The following is a 19,746-nucleotide window of genomic DNA, read 5'->3' on the forward strand; positions in this document are numbered from 1 at the left end:
AGGAGGAATTGTCACATATGCCTCCTCCTCTCATCTCCCCAAGCTGTATTTTGTTAGTGGATCTGCACGAGATGGTGGTGCATTGCACACAAGCAACCAATCGTCACACTTGTCTGTCGATGCCAACATGGATTGAGGTTCCAATCCCAATACTTACAAGATGAGGGGTCATGAATGGGGCGGGGTGGCGGGGTATATACCTCCTTCTCCACAGGGTAGACCAAGTCCATCTCAGAGGAACCCTAAACAGAAGTCTGAGAGAATTCCTCAATCTTAGCCATGAGCTACCACCCCACCACCCACCGCACCCTCTCAAAAAGGAAGAAATTATGTTTAAAAACAGCAATGGATTCGCATGAGGGGAAAGTATATGAACTAAACTGCACAAAAGTTCAGGAGGCGTCAGTAGACATGAGAGATAGAGGGGGAAACTTAAAGATATTGGGATTTCTGAATTGAAGCTGTACTTGGAGGCAAACTGCCGAATAGTGAGGAACACAGCAATTTACATCTGTGGAAGGAAATCAAAGGAAAAAAAATGAACTACCTTTGACACAAGGGGTAAAATGGCCAATCATCCCATGCTTTGTTACAGCCCGAACACTAACCTTCACCACACCCCAATTAATAGCAAAGCCAGGTGTGTGTTTTAAAAAGCAGATGCCGGCTTCAGCTCCCCAGGGGAATACCTAAACAAGTAAATTCACATCTATCTGCACATTTGCCAACACAATCCTACCCATCACCAACAACATCTTGTACTGTTTCTCTGAAATGCATTGTAATGCAATCCCTCTGCAGGGAATACCTCCCCCCCCCCCCCCCCCCCGGCCACTCTCTTGCAGAACAGCCTAGGGGCTCCCAGCCCACCCACGCCCTAACATTCACAATTGGGCCATCTGATTACTGGATGCATTTTCAGTGGAAACCCAACCCTCACCCTGGATTTATTCAGAGGAAATAACAGCCTGTCCCAATGGCAGATGGGAAGTGGTTATCCAGGAGTCAGCTCAAAGATCAACATGGTTTTGCTGCATGAAGCGTTGCACATCGGCCTATGTGCCCCTTCAAGTTGCTGTTCAGTGCTAGTGGAGACAGAATGGAGTTTCTACACTGGCTATTAAAAAGCATTAATGCCCCTGGGCTATAGATGATGGAGGAACTAACTATTGGGGAAAGGGTGGTGCTCACAACAGTGTGATCTAGAGACATTACTGGAACTGGCAGGGTGGCGATCTCACAGAAACACAGCACGGCACACAATCCAGGTTAAAAGCAAATTACTGCAGATGCTGGAATCTGAAACGACAGAGAAAATGCTGGAAAATCTCAGCAGGTCTGGCAGCATCTGTAGGGAGAGAAATGAGCTAACGTTTCGAGTCCGATGACTCTTGGTCAAAGTTCAGGTGGACAGGTATCTTGAACCCAATCACTGACCCTTCAGCTTGTGAACCACTGCTGAACTTGGCACCCAGCTTCTGCCAGGGGGTACAGAGCCTAAAATGAGGGGCAAGACAGAAGAGGAGCACAGACACACACCCGCATGCAGACACACACATTCACATTATTTGTGACTTACCACATTCTCAAGAGGAGCAGCTCCAAACACTTTGAAAACTGGGTTTGGTTTGGAGGGCGAGATACACAGCACGATGGCCTGCTGTCCAACTCTGGTTGTGTATTCGTCTAAGGTGGCCCGTAGTTTCCTGAGGGAGAGAGCAGAAAAACAGAAGCTCTGATGAGATGCTGAAAGGGCTGGTTTCATGATAAAGAACCCAATACTGCAGGCATATTAGTGTGAAGGACAGATACGGTGCCTCCCAATAGTGGCCTCGACCCAAATATTCTGGACAGTCCCAATTGTACAAACCATGGCCCTCAATTCCTTAATCCCAACATGCCCAGAGCATACTGCCAAAAAGGTAAATTGGTCCAGCCCCTGGTTCAGCTCCACTCTCCTGCTACCCTAACACAAAGAAAAACTTGTATAACGCTGACTAAATTATTTGAAATACTCTCAATGACATTTCTTTTACAGACAATGGGTTTTAAGAAGAGATTATAGGCAGAAGGAGAAAGAATCTAAGGGGTTTGGATCTTGGGCCATTATTGCACAGATTTTAGATACCCAGAAAGACCAATATAAAAGAGTATACAGTGCAGAAAGGGCTCTTCTCAGTTAGTCATACTGGCTAATACCAGCATTCGGTAAGAACATGGAGCTTTAATCAGAGCAGCAATATTGATCTAAATGACTACCTCTGTCATATTGGGTTTTCAATCAAGCTTAAAATCCAAAACACTTTTATGCTTATTTAGTGTGTCTAAGCATGGGGCTCTCCCAATGGCTCTATTAATAAACATACTGCCCTGTGTGGTACTGAGCCATCAAGGTTGGGAAAGTCCAGGGTTTGATCCACAGTCTGTGCCGAGTTGGCTGATCTCTGCCAGAGCTCTGGTGGGCTGCTACAATTGAGTCATTGCCCCAATGCTCGGGGTGGGAAGGATAAGCAAGGTTGCTGATCATGACCCTGGTTGTTAGGAGGTGGTGACACAGGTTAATCTGGGAGACCCACCATTATAGCCAGCTGACTGTCACCTGTGAGAAATATACCCGTTCCGAGGTAGCATGATAAGGAGTGGAAAAATTGGATGAAACTGTTATAAACAAAAAAAATGTGATTCAAAATGATGCACCGCAGGTGGAAAACACACAAACAACTGGCACAAGGAACTGTTTGGAAAATAAAACTCAGACCTCCAGAGAAAAGCTAAACATGAGAGAGCTACCACCTTGTGTTGTGTAGTTTACCCGGCGGCATATTAAATACTATTACTAGATATTCCCCAATCTGAGGCATAAAAAGTTTGAATGTCTTTGGAATCGAAGTTTTGAATAGCACCAGGGCAGATTAATCAGCAAACTGATCAACCATTGATACAGAGCTCAACAGGCGGATCAGTTCTCCCCCACTGCCGGCTGTGAATACTGAGGTACCTCACACCAAATTATTTCAAGAGACCCTACAATTTGCTTATTTACAGCCCTCGGTGTCAGTAGTAGAGAATGCAGAACTTTTCTGTCTAAGGTTCCAGTATCAAGTACTCCCAGGCTTGACAATAGATTTAGAGTGAAACTCCCTCCACTCTAACAATGTGACTTAACCTCAGAAGATCAACTCACTCAGTTACAGATCTGGATTTGAAGCAGGGATCTTCCCGGTGCACGGCCAGGCTCTGGGCAGTGTATTTACTAACTACACCAATGGGGTTGCTTTGAAAAGAAAAGTGAAATTCTACATCAGCTTTTTAAAAAAGCAATCAATCAATCAAATAAGAAAAGGTCACTGGGCCAATCAAGACACATCACCTCTACATTCACTCGCCCATCACAGCATCTGGTTGTATTCTGAATAATCTCAGTGCTTTGCCATTGTTACTTTGAAGGGCAGATTATTCTAAACATTCCTCTCACATCAAATAAAAAATATTTTCTTAATTGTTCTAAATTTATTTGACATTAATTTCCACTTAGTACAAGATTAGCCATGATCTAACTGAATGGGTTTGAGGGGCTGAATGGCGTACTTGTGTTCACCAAGAGCTATTTTTGTAGTATTTTGAAATATGAATCCACATTTTCACTTGCTACACTATTTACTTCAGTATTTTCCATTCCTCGATGGGACTCCAACCCCCACCTCCCTCACCCACGCCCTCCCTAACCATCCTCTTTCTCAACTTCAGAAATCACCCTTGTCTCATCGTTCCTCATGAGTCGACCCCATTACAAGTGGGATCAGTTTTATTGCTCTCTCCTGGACCCTCGTCTAGTTATCTTTTACTTGGGAGCTGGTGTTCTGGGCCGGGATTCCTTGGCTACGGGGCGCAGTCTCACCGTAGCAAACGTGTTTGTTGTCTTTTGCGTACAGATGGATTGGACTCAAAGGCATGGGGACGCTTCCGTTTCTTGCCCGTTGCCACGGCAGCAGCCGCCGCCATTCCCACTGGACCTGAAAGCAGAGAGTTGAGAGGTCAGAAAGTAGCACACCTCACCCACAGAAAAGTAACCTTCACTCCGTTCGGAACCATGCCCGACTTTGGCCGCTAAGCTACACTGAGATTGTTCCTTTATTGGTCTTTAACGCTCCCACATTGGCTGGAATTCTCAACACAAAAATTCCCAATATAAAACAAAACAAAAAGTAAAGCGCAACATGGAAGTTGGAAGTTTAATCCTGAGTTCGGATTATACAATCTCCCCCAACCCCCACAAAGTTTTGGTTTGAAATCAGAAATGCCTTCATCTGCGACAGTCAGGTCTGTCGGTGAAGGTGGAAACAGCGGCAATGCTGCGCCGAGCAACAGGGATGCAGGAGCCAATCTTTGCAGAGCTAGATCCCACAAGCAGCAATGCAATAACAACCGGTTAATCTTTTAGTTTTTTGTGTGTGGTGTGGGTGTGTGAGTGTGCAGAATTCCACTCAGCCTCCGATAGCTGATCAGCTCCTGTGCCGGAGGTTTTTCTGTGCTTTTATCTGAACTTGGCTGGGGACAGCTAACTGAGCACAGGCTGGGAACTGAACCTGGAAATTCCCTGCTTTCTGCGTTTCACTGAGACTCAGCTATTTGTTAGGAAATAAATAAGTACTTGGGTAGCTGCTATTCTGAACACTTTGTGAGACACGCATTACATCATCACATGGTTAAAGAACTGGGAGACTGTGAAATAAAGGTTGTGCCCAAAATACAGCGGGTAATTAAACTCGATTTGATGATCGCCAAACTGTGGCTTATGCGGTTAATTTACTGTGGGGTAGGGCGAGGAGACAGGGCCAAGGTTTAGCTCAGCCAGAAGTGGGATCGCACCCCGTGGGGTAATACTGAGCCAAACAGACCACGGAGGTCCAGGAGCAGTCTGCTGCAAAGGTGCGGTTTTCCACAACTGTCTTCATTACTCTTGCGGTTGAGGGGGGGAAAATGAAACCCCAGCCAGGATTCTCACTGAGCGGATGCAATTTGGGAGAGCAAACAAAGCTAGGGAATACACAATAAACAGGAGGATATTGAGAGGAGGTGTAGTGAGATAGTGGTGTGATGTGCACAGTTCCTGAAGGTGGCAGCACGGTAGCATTGTGGATAGCACAATGGCTTCACAGCTCCAGGGTCCCAGGTTCGATTCCGGCTTGGGTCACTGTCTGTGTGGAGTCTGCACATCCTCCCCGTGTGTGCGTGGGTTTCCTCCGGGTACTCCGGTTTCCTCCCACAGTCCAAAGATGTGCAGGTTAGGTGGATTGGCCATGATAAATTGCCCTTAGTGTCCAAAATTACCCTTAGTGTTGGGTGGGGTTACTGGGTTATGGGGATAGGGTGGAGGTGTTGACCTTGGGTAGGGTGCTCTTTCCAAGAGCCGGTGCAGACTCGATGGGCCGAATGGCCTCCTTCTGCACTGTAAATTCTATGTCTATGACATGTAAATAAAGTGGTAAAGAAGGCACATGGAATGCTTTTCTTTATTGCACGAGCTATAGAAAACCAAAGCGGAAATGTAATACTGGAACTGTATAAAATGCTGGTTAGGCCTCAGCTGGAGTTTTGTGTACAGTTCTGGTCACAACATAACAGGAAAGACATTTTTGCCCTAGAGAGTGCAGAGGAGATTGACAAGAATGTTGCCGGGGCTGGAAAATTGCAGCTATGAGGAGAGATTGGATAGGATTGGGTGACTTGATTGAGGGGCCTAGATAGAGTAGCAGCAGATAGGCCACAATTACCAGGGGCACAAATGTAAGGTAATTAATAGAAGGATCAGAGGGGGTATTAAGAAAAGCGTTTTTACCCAGAGGATGATAGGTGTCTGGAATTCACTGCCCAGAACCCTGAGGCAGAATCCCTCAATTCATTTAAATGGCACCTGGATCTATGTCGGCGGTGGTGCAATCTGTAAGTTTATGGACCAGGTGCTAGAAGATGGCGTTAGAAGGGGTGGCTAGTTTTCCCTTTAAAGCTATCACAGACACGGTGGGCTGAATGGCCTCTTTCTGCACCGTAACATTTTTGTGGCCCCAGGAGTGAATTTCAGCAGGAGGAAAACTAGATTGAAAAATCACTGAATCCAGCTTTATTTAAAGGAATTTCAACGGTAGTGGTGTCTCCTTCTATAATGTGATTTTCTTCTTCTTAATGCCTCGTTAATTGACATTAGCTAAGAGTCACACGGTTTCACAGCAGACATTAGCTCATTTTTCTGATGGCTCTCCAGCACCCTCTGCTGGCTCAAGCATCCACTGCACAGTCAATGCTACTTTTTTCTTGCTTAAGCCATGTTTAAGCATTCCTTATCAGTGTGTTTCCAGTGCTTCATTCATATGGTCATTTTTCCATATGTGAAGCTAAAAAGCACCAACAAATGAATAGCCATTTTGGGAAAGGAAAAGCTTTATAGCCCTTTTAAAAAAAACATAAACTCATTGCTGTAATAGAGGAAACACAGCAGCCAATTTACAGACACAAGTTCCCACAACCAGCAAGGAAATAAATTACCAAATAATCTATTCTGCTTTGAGTCAAGGGTAAATAGTAGCCAGGTCCTTTCCCCAGTTCTTCTCTGAAATAATGCTGTGGGGTCTTTTATGTCCAGCTGAAAAGGCAGTCTTAGTTTAAACCTCTGACAGTGCAGTACTCCCTCAGTGCTGCAATGGGAATGCCAGCCTGGATTACGGGCTCAAGTCTCTGGAGTCAGACTTGACCTTCTGATTAAGAGGACAGTATGCTACCAACTGAGGCAAGTATCAGAGGGTGGCAGACACCAATGGAACTGTCCTCCAGCAGGTGAGGTAAAAAAAAGTCACCAGAGCCACAGATGACCATTGGCTGCTTTCCCCTTTGATGGGAAGAGCTGAGAGGTGGTAATTTAACCTGAGGATCACCACACCTTGGGCAAGGGGCAGGGTTGAGAAGATGGGGCCTTCATGAATAACCTCAGCCTCCTCCGGTGGTGGCAATGCGGGGCTAAGCCGCACATTTGGCAGCTCCCGCTGAAAACGGACTTTGGGGCTCTTTTCAGGGCCCCCAACGGAGCTGTGTCGGCAAATCCCGACGTGGGAACAGGACAGGAGTCAACCCCTACGGTCCTATGGTCCGGACCAGGAGTGGGGTAAGGAGGAAAACGGAGAAAGCACCCCTGAAAAAGCGGGGCAGGAAGACAAAATGGCGGCCGGCGGAGACCCGGAGGCAGATTGACGGATAAGGCTGGGAAGGTGGTGCGGAGGGGGGTAGATGTTAATGGGGTCTTCAGGGACTTCTATGGGGAAGTGTACCAGTCGGAATCCCCGGTGGAGGGGGGTGGAATGGGGCGCTTCTTGGACAAGCTGCGATTCCCGAGGGTGGAGGAGGAGCAGGTGGAGGGACTGGGGGTGCCGATCAAGCTGGAGGAGGAGGTCAAAGGGATAGAGAGCATGCAGTCGGGGAAGGCTCCGGGGCCAGACGGGTTTCCGGCGGAATTTTATAAAAGGTATGTGGATCTGTTGGGCTCCCTGTTGGTCCGGACAAGGACCCTCTGCATTGCAGGTCATATAGGCCGATTTCGCTACTAACCGCCGATGCTAAGCTGCTGGCAAAGATCCTGGCCACTAGAATAGAGGATTGCGTGCCCGGGGTCATTCATGAGGACCAGATGGGGTTTGTGAAGGGAAGGCAGTTGAATACGAGCGTGCGAAGGCTCCTCAATGTCATTGTGATGCCGGCCATGGAAGGGGAGGCAGAGATAGTTGCGGCATTGGATGCGGAGAAGGCCTTTGATAGGGTTGAGTGGGAGTATCTGTGGGAGGTGTTGGAGAGGTTTGGGTTTGGGGAGGGGTTTATCCGGTGGGTGAGGCTGCTCGATGAGGCCCCGATGGCGAGTGTAGCCACAAATAGGAGGAGGTCGGAGTACTTTCGGCTGTACCGGGGGACGAGACAGGGGTGCCCCCGTCCCCCTTGCTCTTCGCGTTGGCGATTGAGCCCCTGGCGATGGCGTTGAGGGGGTCAGGGAACTGGAGGGGCCTGGTGCGGGGTGGGGAGGAGCATTGAGTGTCGCTTTATGCGGACGACCTGTTGCTGTATGTGGCGGACCCGGTGGGGGGGATGCCAGAGGTGATGAGGATTCTTAGTGAATTTGGGGGTTTCTCTGGGTATAAGTAGAACCTGGGCAAGAGTGAGTTGTTTGTGGTGCATCCGGGGGCTCAAGAGGAGGGGATTGGTAGGCTCCCACTGAAGCAGGCAGGGAAGAGCTTCAGGTACCATGGGGTCCAGGTGGCTAGGAGTTGGGGGGCCCTGCACAAGCTCAACCTCACAAGGGTGGTGGAGCAGATGGAGGAGGAGTTTAAGGAGGTGTGATATGTTACCGCTGTCGCTGGCGGGGAGGGTGCAGTCCATTAAGATGACGGTGCTCCCGAGTTTTTGTTCCTGTTCCAGTGCCTCCCCATCCTTATCCCGAAGGCCTTTTTTAGGAGGGTCAACAGGAGCATCACGGGATTTGTGTGGGCGCTTGGGACTCCGAGGGTGAGAAGGGTGTTCCTGGAACGGGGCAGGGATAGTGGGGGGCTGGCGTTGCCCAACCTCTGTGGGTACTATTGGGCTGCCAACGCAGCGATGGTGCATAAGTGGGTAATGGACGAGGAAGGGGCAGCATGGAAGAGGGTGGAGGTGGCGTCATGTGTGGGCACGAGCCTGGAGGCGTCGTTGCCGCTCCCTCCAACGAGGTATACCACGAGCCCGGTGGTGGCGGCTACCCTCAAAATTTGGGGGCAATGGAGGATGCACAGGGAAGAAGCGGGGGGCTCGATGGAGGCTCCGATACGGGGGAACCATCGGTTTGTCCCAGGGAGCATTGATGGCGGATTTCTGGGCTGGCACAGGGCAGGGGTTAGGAGGTTGAGGGACCTGTTTGTGGAGGGGAGGTTCGCGAGATTGGGGGAGTTAGAGGGGAAACCTGGGCTCTCCCCGGGGAACATGTTTAGGTACATGCAGGTGAGGGCGTTTGCCAGGCAGCAGGTGGAGGGGTTCCCCTGGCTGCCCCCACGGGGGGGGGGGCGGCGCGGGATAGGGTGCTCTCGGGGGTGTGGGTTGGAGGAGGGAGGATTTCAGAACATATACCGGGTGATGCAGGAGGTAGACGAGGCCTCGGTGGAGGAACTGAAGGGTAAATGGGAAGAGGAGCTGGGTGAGGAGATTGAGAAGGGGACATGGGCGAATGCCCTGAAGAGAGTGAATTCCTCCTCTTCCTGTGCGAGGCTTAGCCTCATACAGTTCAAGGTGCTGCATAGGGCCCACATGACTGTGACGAGGATGAGTAGGTTTTTCGGGGGCGAAAACAGGTGTGCTAGGTGCTCGGGGAGCCCAGCGAACCACGTCCATATGTTTTGGGTGTGCCCAGCGCTGGAGGAGTTTTGGAAGGGGGTAGCAAGGACGGTGTCGAGGGTGGTGGGATCCAGGGTCAAGCCAGGCTGGGGACTCGCAATTTTTGGGGTTGCAGTGGAGCCGGGAGTGCAGGAGGCGAAGTGGGGGGGAGGGAGGGGTTTGGATCGGTGGGAGGGAGAACTGTGTACATGGGTTTGTGGGATGTGGCGGGTGTTATCTCTTTCCCTTTTGTTGTTTGGGTGTTCTCGTTTTTTTCATTTGTAGTTGCTTTTGAAGTGGGGTGGGTATTGTTCTTGGGGGGTTACCGTGGTTGTTTTGTTAGTAGATTTGAGATGTTTATATTTTATAAAAATTTCAATAAAAATTATTGTTTTAAAAAAAGAATAACCTCAGCCAGTACGTGAATGCTGACCTCGCTCTGCATCACAGACCAGCTGCCCAGCCAACTGAGCTAAATGAGTGGGGTAGAAAGGTAAAAGAAAAAGAAGGAAAATGGAAGAAATAAAGCAGTATGCCATTCTGTGCAAGCGAGAATAAATTGTGATTAAATCACTGGCATGCAAGTGGACCCAGTCTTAATGGTTACACCCAGGTGCAATATCAGCTTCCATCCTTCCTCCCCGATCTAAAGTCTCACCTGCTGCAGCAAGATGGGCGGTGACCTCGTCTGTGATGGTTGAATTTAGGATGTCAGAATCGTCATAGGAGGTCTCCTCGGGGGACGAAGGCGAGTCATCCTCTCCACTCAGGACCGTGTGGTCTGTGTACGTGGCCACGTGCACCTGCTGGACCTGCTGGGTAACCGCGTGAGCCTCGATAGTTGTCATGTGTTCGTGGTTTTGATTTGCTCCTTCCATCAAACAGTACTGCTATGGACAGGAAACGGAGTGTTGTGGGGCAGGTGGGGGAAGCATGAGGTAAGCAGTTAGCATCAAGAACAGAACAAAAATCTTGGCAAAACTTAAGACAATCTAAAACAAAGCCTTTAACAGCGAGAATGAACTCATTCACAGCCTTTAGCACAATTATCTTATTGTGTAACTCAGAACCATCTTGTAGTAGTCCCAACATAAATAACAAAGATTATCTATATCTCTATTTTTATATATCCATTAAAAATGTAATTATATTCTGAGCCTAAAGTTTTACATGATGGCTGGGAAGGGTCTGTCTAGTTTCTTCAAAAAACTGAAGCACGGTAGCATTGTGGATAGCACAATGGCTTCAATGGCTCCAGGGTCCCAGGTTCGATTCCGGCTTGGGTCACTGTCTGTGCGGAGTCTGCACATCCTCCCCGTGTGTGCGTGGGTTTCCTCCGGGTGCTCCGGTTTCCTGCCACAGTCCAAAGATGTGCAGGTTAGGTGGATTGACCATGATAAATTGCCCTTAGTGTCCAAAATTGCCCTTAGCGTTGGGTAGGGTTTTGGGGATAGGGTGGAGGTGTTGACCTTGGGTAGGGTGCTCTTTCCAAGAGCCGGTGCAGACTCGATGGGCCGAATGGCCTCCTTCTGCACTGTAAATTCTATGAATTATTTTAGGGGTTATTGTTGTATGGAGGGTGAGGGAACGTCATTATCAAATTGACCGAGTGCTTGCTCCAGTGTGACTGAGTGTTAGCTCCAGCAGACTTCTCAACATTCACCATGTAAATAAACTGGTCAGCAACAGAAATAAAATCAGCAGAAGACTGGATTAAAGAAAAGGTAAGTGGCTCAGCAAATTTATCCACAGAGTTTACTGAGCTATAGAAACAATGAGGAGCACATTTTCCCATAAAGTCCATGTTCAGTTAGCTGATCTCAATCGGGGCAACAGCACTGACTCTGCAACGGAGTTAGCATTTCTGTACTAAAGACCTTGAGAGAAGAGCTATTTAGCACCTCTGGACATCCCAAAAAGCTTTAAAAACCGTATTGCTTTACAATCAATCAGTCAGTGGATCAGAGAGGATGAGATAATTAGCTTTAAAAATGGCATAAAAATAAATGTTTAAAAATTGTTGGTACTCATTAGTGTCATCCAGTAGCCCGAGTGGATGTTACAATAATGTAATAATTGTCTACTTTTGAAGACGGCGATATGGGCAGCACGGTAGCACAGTTGCTTCACAGCTCCAGGGTCCCAGGTTTGATTCCCGGCTTGGGTCACTGTCTGTGCGGAGTCTGCACGTCCTCCCCGTGTCGGCGTGGGTTTTCCCCCATAGCCCAAAGATGTGCAGGTTAGGTGAATTGGCCATGCTAAATTGTCGTTCGTGTCCAAAAAGATTAGGTGGGGTCACTGGGATAGGGTGGAGGTGTGGGCTTAGGTAGGGTGCTCTTTCCAAGGGCCAGTGCAGACTCGGTGGGCCGAATGGCCTCCTTCTGCACTGTAAATTCTATGATTCCTGGTGTAGCAGATTGGGATGAGGGTACATTCAAGGGTAGGGAAAGAGCGTTTCTCTCTGAACACAGATCAGTTACGGAATATGGGTCTCCTCACCTGTCTACACGTCTCAGTTGCTCTTCGGATAAGCTTTGCTGAGCCATAAACATTTTTTAAAATACTATCCATTTCTGCTGATCATGCTGTTGAATGTTTAAAGTGACGAACTCAACCAGCGCAATTTCAAGACAAATTTTGCCACAATTTCTCAATTGTTCCCAAAGTAAAAATTCTACCACGTGATGTCAAGGAAACAACCGGTTACCAAATCAGCCACCTCGGGTTCAATTCCCGGCTTATCTAATCAGATCCCACTGCATGACAATATCAAAACAATATGTTAAGCGGCTCAACTTAAGAGGCAGAGTTCTTCAGGAGTTATTTCAGGCATATCCAAAAACCCAGTGGCAGAAGCATGGGAGCACCTCGACACCCCATCTCATTAGATTTCAGAGATCATTCTTAGCATGAGTGCAAGAGATGCAAAAGAAAGATGAGTGGACTTTAAAGAGACACGGGAAGGGATAGCTGTGTGTACATATTAAGTGTCATAAAGCCACTTTTTTTAATTCTGGGAATTGCTGGCAGGGAAAGCATTTTATTCCTTATCCCCAGTCACCTTTGAGGTAGTGTTGACGGACCTTCGACTTAAACCGCAGTCAACCTGGTGAAAGAACTCCCAAACTACTTCAGTTAGTGAGTACCAGCACTTTAACCCAATCGTGACAAAGGAACAAATGACACAAGTTGCACATTCTCCCCTTGTCTGTGTGGGTTTCCTTCGGGTGCTCCAGTTTCCTCCCACAGTCCAAATCATAGAATTTACAGTGCAGTAGGCGGCCATTCGGCCCATCAAGTCTGCACTGGCCCTTGGAAAGAGCACCTTGCCTAAGCCCATACCTCCACCCTATAACCGCACCTAACCTTTTCTTTGGACACCAAGAACAATTTAGCATAGACAATCCACCTAACCTGCATATCTTTGGACTGTGGGAGGAAATCGGAACACCCAGAGGAAACCCACGCAGACACGGGGAAAGACTGTGGCTTCACAGCACCAGGGTCCCAGGTTCAATTCGCCACACTGTCTGTGCGGAGTCTACGCGTTCTCCCCGTGTCTGCGTGGGTTTCTCCGGGTGCTCTGGTTTCCTCCCACAGTCCAAAGACGCGCAGTTAGGTGGATTGGCCATGATAAATTGCCCTTAGTGACCAAAAAGGTTAGGAGGGATTATTGGGTTACGGGGATAGGGTGGAAGTGATAGCTTAAGTGGGTTGATGCACTCGATGGGCCGAATGGCCTCCTTCTGCACTGTATGTTCTATGTTCGAATGTGCAGGCTCCGCACAGACAGTGACCCAAGCCGGGAATCGAATCTGGGACCCTGGAGCTGTGAAGCAACTGTGCTAACCACTGTACTGCCCCTGTGTATAAATTAGGTGGACTGGCCATGCTAAATTGGCCCTTAGTATCCTAGGACATGCACATTAGGTGGGGTGATGGGGACAGGGCAGGGGAATGGACCTATCTAGTGTGTTCTTTCAGAAGGTTGGTGCAGACTCAATGGGCCGAATAGCCACCTTCAGCACTGTAGGGATTCTATGATTCTAAGCCAGGATGATCTGTGACTTAAAGTGGAACATGGACCAAGCACAGCCATTCTTGACCTTGCAGGTGATGAAGACAATGACGTTGGGATATGCTGCCAGGAAGCACGGGTGAGTTTCTACAGTGCATCTTGGTGTGCAATTCCACCAAAGCTGCTCAGCTGATAATTCATCTGCTTCAGTTACTTGCTCACTGAGTATACAAGCGCAAGCAAATCTAAGGATACACATCGGATGCAAACTTCTTTGATGGTGATGTATATGGAACACACTTGAGCAAGTGAGAGATATTGCTCTGTGATTACCTTAGAAAAATACCCCCTAAAGGAGTGAACCTATACAGAACATTCCAGGGAGCACTATTATGGTATCCTCTATATGTGCGAATCAGACCCACACTGCCAGAGGGAAGGTGCAGTAAATTCTGGTTATAATTTAGCTGCAGTGTGAATTGGTCCAACCTTGTAACGCAGAACAGCTTCACTTCCAACATTAGGTGTTTGAAGCAAGAACTGCATTGATACTAGTCACTCATAAATGATTTAATGTTAACTAGAAAGAAACCACAATGTGCAACCAAGCAGTGCTAATCTGTTGCAGAGTAAGGTTAGTTAGTGAAGCTGCAATTTGTGTAACACGCTTTCATTTAATCTAAAACAGGATCAAATGTATGAATTAAGTTATACCACCATGTAACAAGCTGCTTGAAATATCACTGAATATTAAACAGTTTTGTACAATGCAAGACACAAGCCCCCATTTGCCACCAGACATTACCAAGATGATTCCCCTAAATTGCCACAGAACAATGCCCTTGTCTGTGGGCGTGTACAATTTACCCTTGGAGTGAGCCACTGAATTTAAAATAACACAACAGTAGTGGAGACGGCGGCGCAGTGGTTAGCACTGCTGCCTCACAGCACTGAAGACCCAAATTCCATCCCGGCCCCAGGGCATAGCGTGTGTGGAGTTTGCACATTCTCTCTCTGTCTACGTGGGTTTCACCCGCACAACCTAAAGATGTGCGGGGTAGGTGAATTGGCCACGCTAAATTGCCCCTTACTTAGAAAAAAAAAGAATTGGGTACACAAATTTTTTTAAAAAATTACTCAACACCAAAGCCAAGACTTGAAGGCTGGGATAGAAGGGCTCTTGGTCTCTCAAGGATTAAGGGATCTGAGGAGCAGGTGAGAAAACGGGAGTTGAAACCGAAGATCAGCCACGATTGCACTGAATGGTGGAGAACACTCAATGAGCCATATGGTCTACTCATGTTCCCATTCCTTGTGATGTTCTTGTAGTCTATTAAATACACAACCCCCCCCCCCCCCCAAACGGGCGGTACAGTGGTTAGCACTGCTGCCTTTCGGCACTGAGAACCCGGGTTCGATCTTGGCCCCATGTGACGTTTGCACACATTCTACCCCTGTCTACATGGGTCTCACCCCACAACCCAAAGATGTGCAGGGTAGGTGGAACGGCCACACTAAAATAGCCCATTAATTGGATATTTAAAAAAAATAAATTAAAGTGTGCAAATCCTGCTAAATGCCAACATTTGCTAGTCTTTCACCGTTCAAAAATATTCTGCTTTTCCATTCTCCCTGCAAAAGTGGGTAATTTTGCTCTTCCTCACATTATAGTCCATGTCACCTTCATGCCCAATCACTTAAACAGACTCAAATACTTCTCATTCACCTTCTTCACAGTTTAATTTCTGACCCGGTTTTGCATCGTCAGCAAAATTAAGATGTACTACACTCAGTCTGATCTGAGCCATTGTTGTAGGCTGTAGTTCCCAAGCACTGATCCTTGTGCTCCACTTGGTACACGCTGAAAAATGACCCCTTTATTCCTGTTTGTTATCCAATCCATGCTAATGTAAGTCACAAACGTGAGCCCAATCTTATGCAAAATGCTTGTGTTACCTCAATGTCTTCTTAAAATCCACATATACCACATCCACTGGTTCCACTTATGGAACTGCTAGCTCCATCCTCAAAAACACGGAATAGGCGCCCTCTGCTGTTTCACCATAGTACTACAAATTTCTACTTTTCAACGATATATCCCACTCCTTTTGAAAGTTGCTACTGAATCTACCAAACACCGTTTCAGACAGTATTTCAAATCACAACTACTCAGCAACAAAAACATAAAATAAATATTCTCATTTTCTTCCTGCATCTTTTTAAAGCAACTATCAAACTGCAAATGAGATAACAGCGGATGTTTGCTGACACAACCAGTATTTGCTGCCAATCCCTAACTGCCCTGGTAATGAGCCATCCTGCTACTTTGTGAAGATGGTGGAGGGAGCGAGCAAATATTTGAGGCAATGGATAGGATGCCAATTGAGTAAGCTGCTTGGTCCCAGGTAGTGCTAAACGTCTTGAATGAGTTGGAGCTGCGCTCATCCAGTTAAGTCGAGAATATTCCATCATGCTCCTGATTTATGCCTTGTGGACAGGTAAGGACTTTGATAAATCAGGAGGGGTCACACACTGCAGAATACTCCTCAGGACCTTTTGAAGCCACAGTAATTACGCTGCTGGTCCAGCTAGTTTCTGGTCAACATTGATGCCCGGGACTTAACAATGGTAATGCCATTGAATAGCACAGATAAGTGGTTTGACTCTTTCTTGTTGGAGATGGCATTGCCTAGCACTTATGTTACTTGCCACTTACCAGCCTGGATGTTGTCCAGATTTTGCTACATGCAGGCACAGACTATTTTAAATTTCCAAGTCAGAGTGGTGAGTGGCTTGGAGGTGACACTCCAGGTGGTGGGATTCCCAGGTTATCTGCTCCTGACCTTCTAGATGTAATGGTTGTGGATGAGGAAGGTGTTGCCTAAGGAACCTTGGCAGGTTACTTGCAGTGCATCTTGTAAATGGTACACACGGCTGTCACTGTGCGTCGGTGGTGGAGGGTTGAATGTTTGTGGAAGGGGTAGCAATCAAGCAGACTGCTTTTTGTTGGATGGTGTTGAGCTTAAGTGTTGTTGAAGCTGCATTCATCCAGGCAAGTGGTGAGTATTCCATTATACTCCTGTGTCATGTGAGAGTACCTTTAAGAAATAAGTGTTTATTACTGCAGTGATGTCAGAGAGTGGAGCTGGGCTGCCTGTCGGCTTTTTACTTTCATTTTAGGCTGTTTGCTGCACGGTGTGTTTTAGTTTTGTTTTCAGAGCTGGATAGCTGCAGTCACAGCCAGGTGTATGAATCTCTCTCTGTAATCTAAAGAGTGTAAATCGATCCTGGTGGTTTAAAACTTATAACAGTAGTGACTTTAACCTGATGTGCTTCTTGTAAAAGGTGTTCAAGTCTTATGGATGTTAAAAGGAAAGCTTCAAGGATTACTTAGTGTTGTATTCTTTGGGGGTTGTATTTGAATTAATGGTTGCTAAGATGTTCACTGTATGTTTTAAAAAGGTTACCTTGAGTTCAGAAACACGGTTTGGTTTTTAAAAAATACTTTTCCATTTCTGCTGTACCACACCTGTACAGTGGGCCGTGTGCTCCCCATACCACAATCTATTAAAAGTTGTGGGTCAGGTGAACTCCATGCTACACTATGGGGTTCTCTAAACCCTGGCCCATAACACCTGTCTTGTGCCTTGTAGATGGCGGACAGGTTTTTGGCGAGGGGGGTCAGGAGGCGAGTTACTCACCATAGGATTCCTAGCCTATGGCCTGCTCTGGTAGTCACAGCACTAGTTCAGTTCCTGATCAATGGTAACTGCAGGATGTTGATTGTGGGGGATTCAGCAATGGTAATGCCATTGAATGTCAAGGGCAATGGTTAATTCCTTTACTGTAGGAGACGGTCATTGCCTGGCACTTGTGTGGCAAGAATGTAACTTACCACTAGTCAGCCCAAACCTGGATATTGTCCAGGTCTTGCTGCATTTGGACATGGACTGCTTCATTATCCGAGTCATGAATGGTGTTGAACGTTGTGCAGTCATCTGCAAACATCCCCACTTCTGACCTTATGATGGGAGTTCACTGATGAAGCAACTAAAGATCGTTGGGCCTCGGATACTACCCTGAGGAACTCCTGCAGTGACGCCCTGGAGTTCTGACTAACTTTAAACCAACTTCCTTTGTGCCGGGCAGAATTCCAACACTCTAACCAGCGGAGAGTCGTCGCCCCTCCACCCGATTCCCATTGACTCCAGTTTTGCTCGGGCTCCTTGATGCCATTCTCAGTCAAATATTGCCTTGATGTCAAGGGCAGTAACTTTCGCCTCTGGCATTCAGCTCTTTTGTTCATGTTTGAACTAAGGGTGCATTGAGGTCAGGAGCAGAGTGACCCAGAGTGTCCATGAGCAGGTTATTGCCGAGTATGTGCCTTGATAGCACTGTTGATGACTCCTTCCATCACTTTTCTGATGGAGAATAGACCGATAGGGCAGTAATTGGCTCAGTTGAATTTGTCCTGTTTCTTCTGTAGAGGACACGTGCAATTTCCACATTGCCAGATAGATGCCAGTGCTGTCCCTGTACTGGAACAGGGTGGCTAGGGGCACGGCAAGTTCTGGAGCACAAGTGTTCAGTACTATTGCCGGAATATTGTCAGGGCCCATAGCGTTTCAATAACCAGTACCTTCCGCCATTTCTTTATATCAGGCGGAGTGAATCGATTGACAGAAGATATCTAGTGATGCTGGGGACTTCCTGAGGAGATAGAGATGGTTCATCCATTCGGCATTTCTGGCTCAAGATTGTTGTGAATGCTTCAGCATTGTCATTTGCACAGATGTGCTGGACTCCTCCATCATTAAGGAGGTGATATTTGTAGAACCTCTTCCTCCAGTGAGTTAATTGTTCACCCCATTCATGGCTGGATGCGGCATGGCTACAGAACTTAGATCTGATGCTTAAGTTGTGGAGTCGCTTAGCTCAATTACTTGCTGCTTATGTTGTTTGGCACACAAGTAGTCCTATGTTGTAGCTTCCCTAGGTTGACGCCTCATTTTTCGGTATGCCTGACATTGCTCCTGACATGCTCTCCTGCACTCTTCATTGAACCTGGGCTGATCCCCTGGCTTGGTGGTAATGGTAGAGTGGCGGCTATGCAGGGCCACAAGGTTGCAGATTATGGTCGAGTACAATTCTACTGCTGCGGATGGCCTTTAGCACCTCATGGATGACAAGTCTGGAGTTGCTAGGACTTTGTCTCAGCGGTCACACCTATCAATACTACCACGGACTGATGCATCTGCAGCAGGCAGATTGGTGAGAATGATGTAAAGTATGCTTTTCCCTCTCGATTCCCCGAACATCTGCTGCAATCCCAGTCTAGCAGCGATGACTTTTAAGACCCAGCCAGCTTGGTCTGTGGCGGCACTACCGAGCTGCTCCTAGTGATGGACATTTCCCATCCAGAGTATATTCTGCACCCTTGCCACTCTCAGTGCTTCCTCCAAGTGGCGTTCAAAATGGAGGAGTACTGAATCATCAGTTGATGGTATGTGGTAATCAGCAAGTTTCCTTGCCCACGTTTAACCTGAGACTTCATGGGATCCAGATTTGATGTTGAGGACTCCCAGGAAAACTCCCTCCCACTGTGCCACCACCTCTGCTGGGTCTGTCTTGCCGGTGAGACAGGGCATACCCGGAATGGTGATAGTGGTGTATGATTCTGTGAGTATGACTATGTCAGGCAGTTACTGGACTAGTTTGTGAGACAGCTCTCCCAATTTTGGCACAAACCCCCACACGTTAGTTAAGGAGGGCTTTGCAGGGTCAACAGGGCTGGGTTTGCTATTTCCGATGCCTGGGTCAATGTTGGGTGGTCCACCCGGTTTCATTCCATCTTGTGTTTTCAGTGGTTAAATACAATGGAGTGGCTTGCTAGGTCATTTCAGAGGGCATTTTTCAACCACATTGCTGTGGGTCTGGAGTCACATGTCAGCCAGACCAGGCACGGATGACAAATCTCCCTCCCCCCCCCCGGAAAGCATTGCAAAATTCTATGTTCTTAAAAGGACATTAGTGAACCAGATGAGTTTTTACGACAATGGTTTAATGGTCATCATTAGACTTGTAATTCCAGACATTTGATTGGAGTTTAAATTCCACCACCTGTCATGATGATATTCAAATCCAGGTCCCAGGATCATTATCCTGGGTCCAGGCTTGAAACATTAGCTCCCTTCTCTCTCTCTCTCTCCACATATACTGTCAGACCTGCTGAGATTGTCCAGTATTTTCGGTTTCCTGCAGTCTGGTCGATTTCCTGTGCCCAATGCGGTCTATTCTACATTGGCGAGATTAAACGCAGACTGGGTGACCGCTTTGCAGAACACCTTTGG

The 19,746-nt window shown here is 47.4% G+C and overlaps 1 protein-coding gene across 6 annotated transcripts in view; it reads right to left on the bottom strand.

Moving 5' to 3' along the window:
- Positions 1 to 19,746, bottom strand: part of nrf1 (nuclear respiratory factor 1) — an 80,622-nt gene that overhangs the window by 57,022 nt on the left and 3,854 nt on the right. For 5 of the 6 annotated variants that reach the window (XM_038811785.1, XM_038811782.1, XM_038811786.1 and 2 more), the window contains exons 2-4: positions 10,037 to 10,268; positions 3,899 to 4,013; positions 1,580 to 1,706 (exon numbers count right to left, since the gene is read on the bottom strand). In XM_038811785.1, the coding sequence (XP_038667713.1) occupies positions 1,580 to 1,706; positions 3,899 to 4,013; positions 10,037 to 10,256 (462 nt within the window). In that variant the 5' untranslated portion in view covers positions 10,257 to 10,268. The remainder of the gene's footprint in view (positions 1 to 1,579; positions 1,707 to 3,898; positions 4,014 to 10,036; positions 10,269 to 19,746) is intronic. The other variant, XM_038811784.1, reaches the window with a different exon arrangement.

This window comes from Scyliorhinus canicula, chromosome 11 (assembly GCF_902713615.1).
Source record: "Scyliorhinus canicula chromosome 11, sScyCan1.1, whole genome shotgun sequence".
Taxonomy (NCBI): domain Eukaryota; kingdom Metazoa; phylum Chordata; class Chondrichthyes; order Carcharhiniformes; family Scyliorhinidae; genus Scyliorhinus; species Scyliorhinus canicula.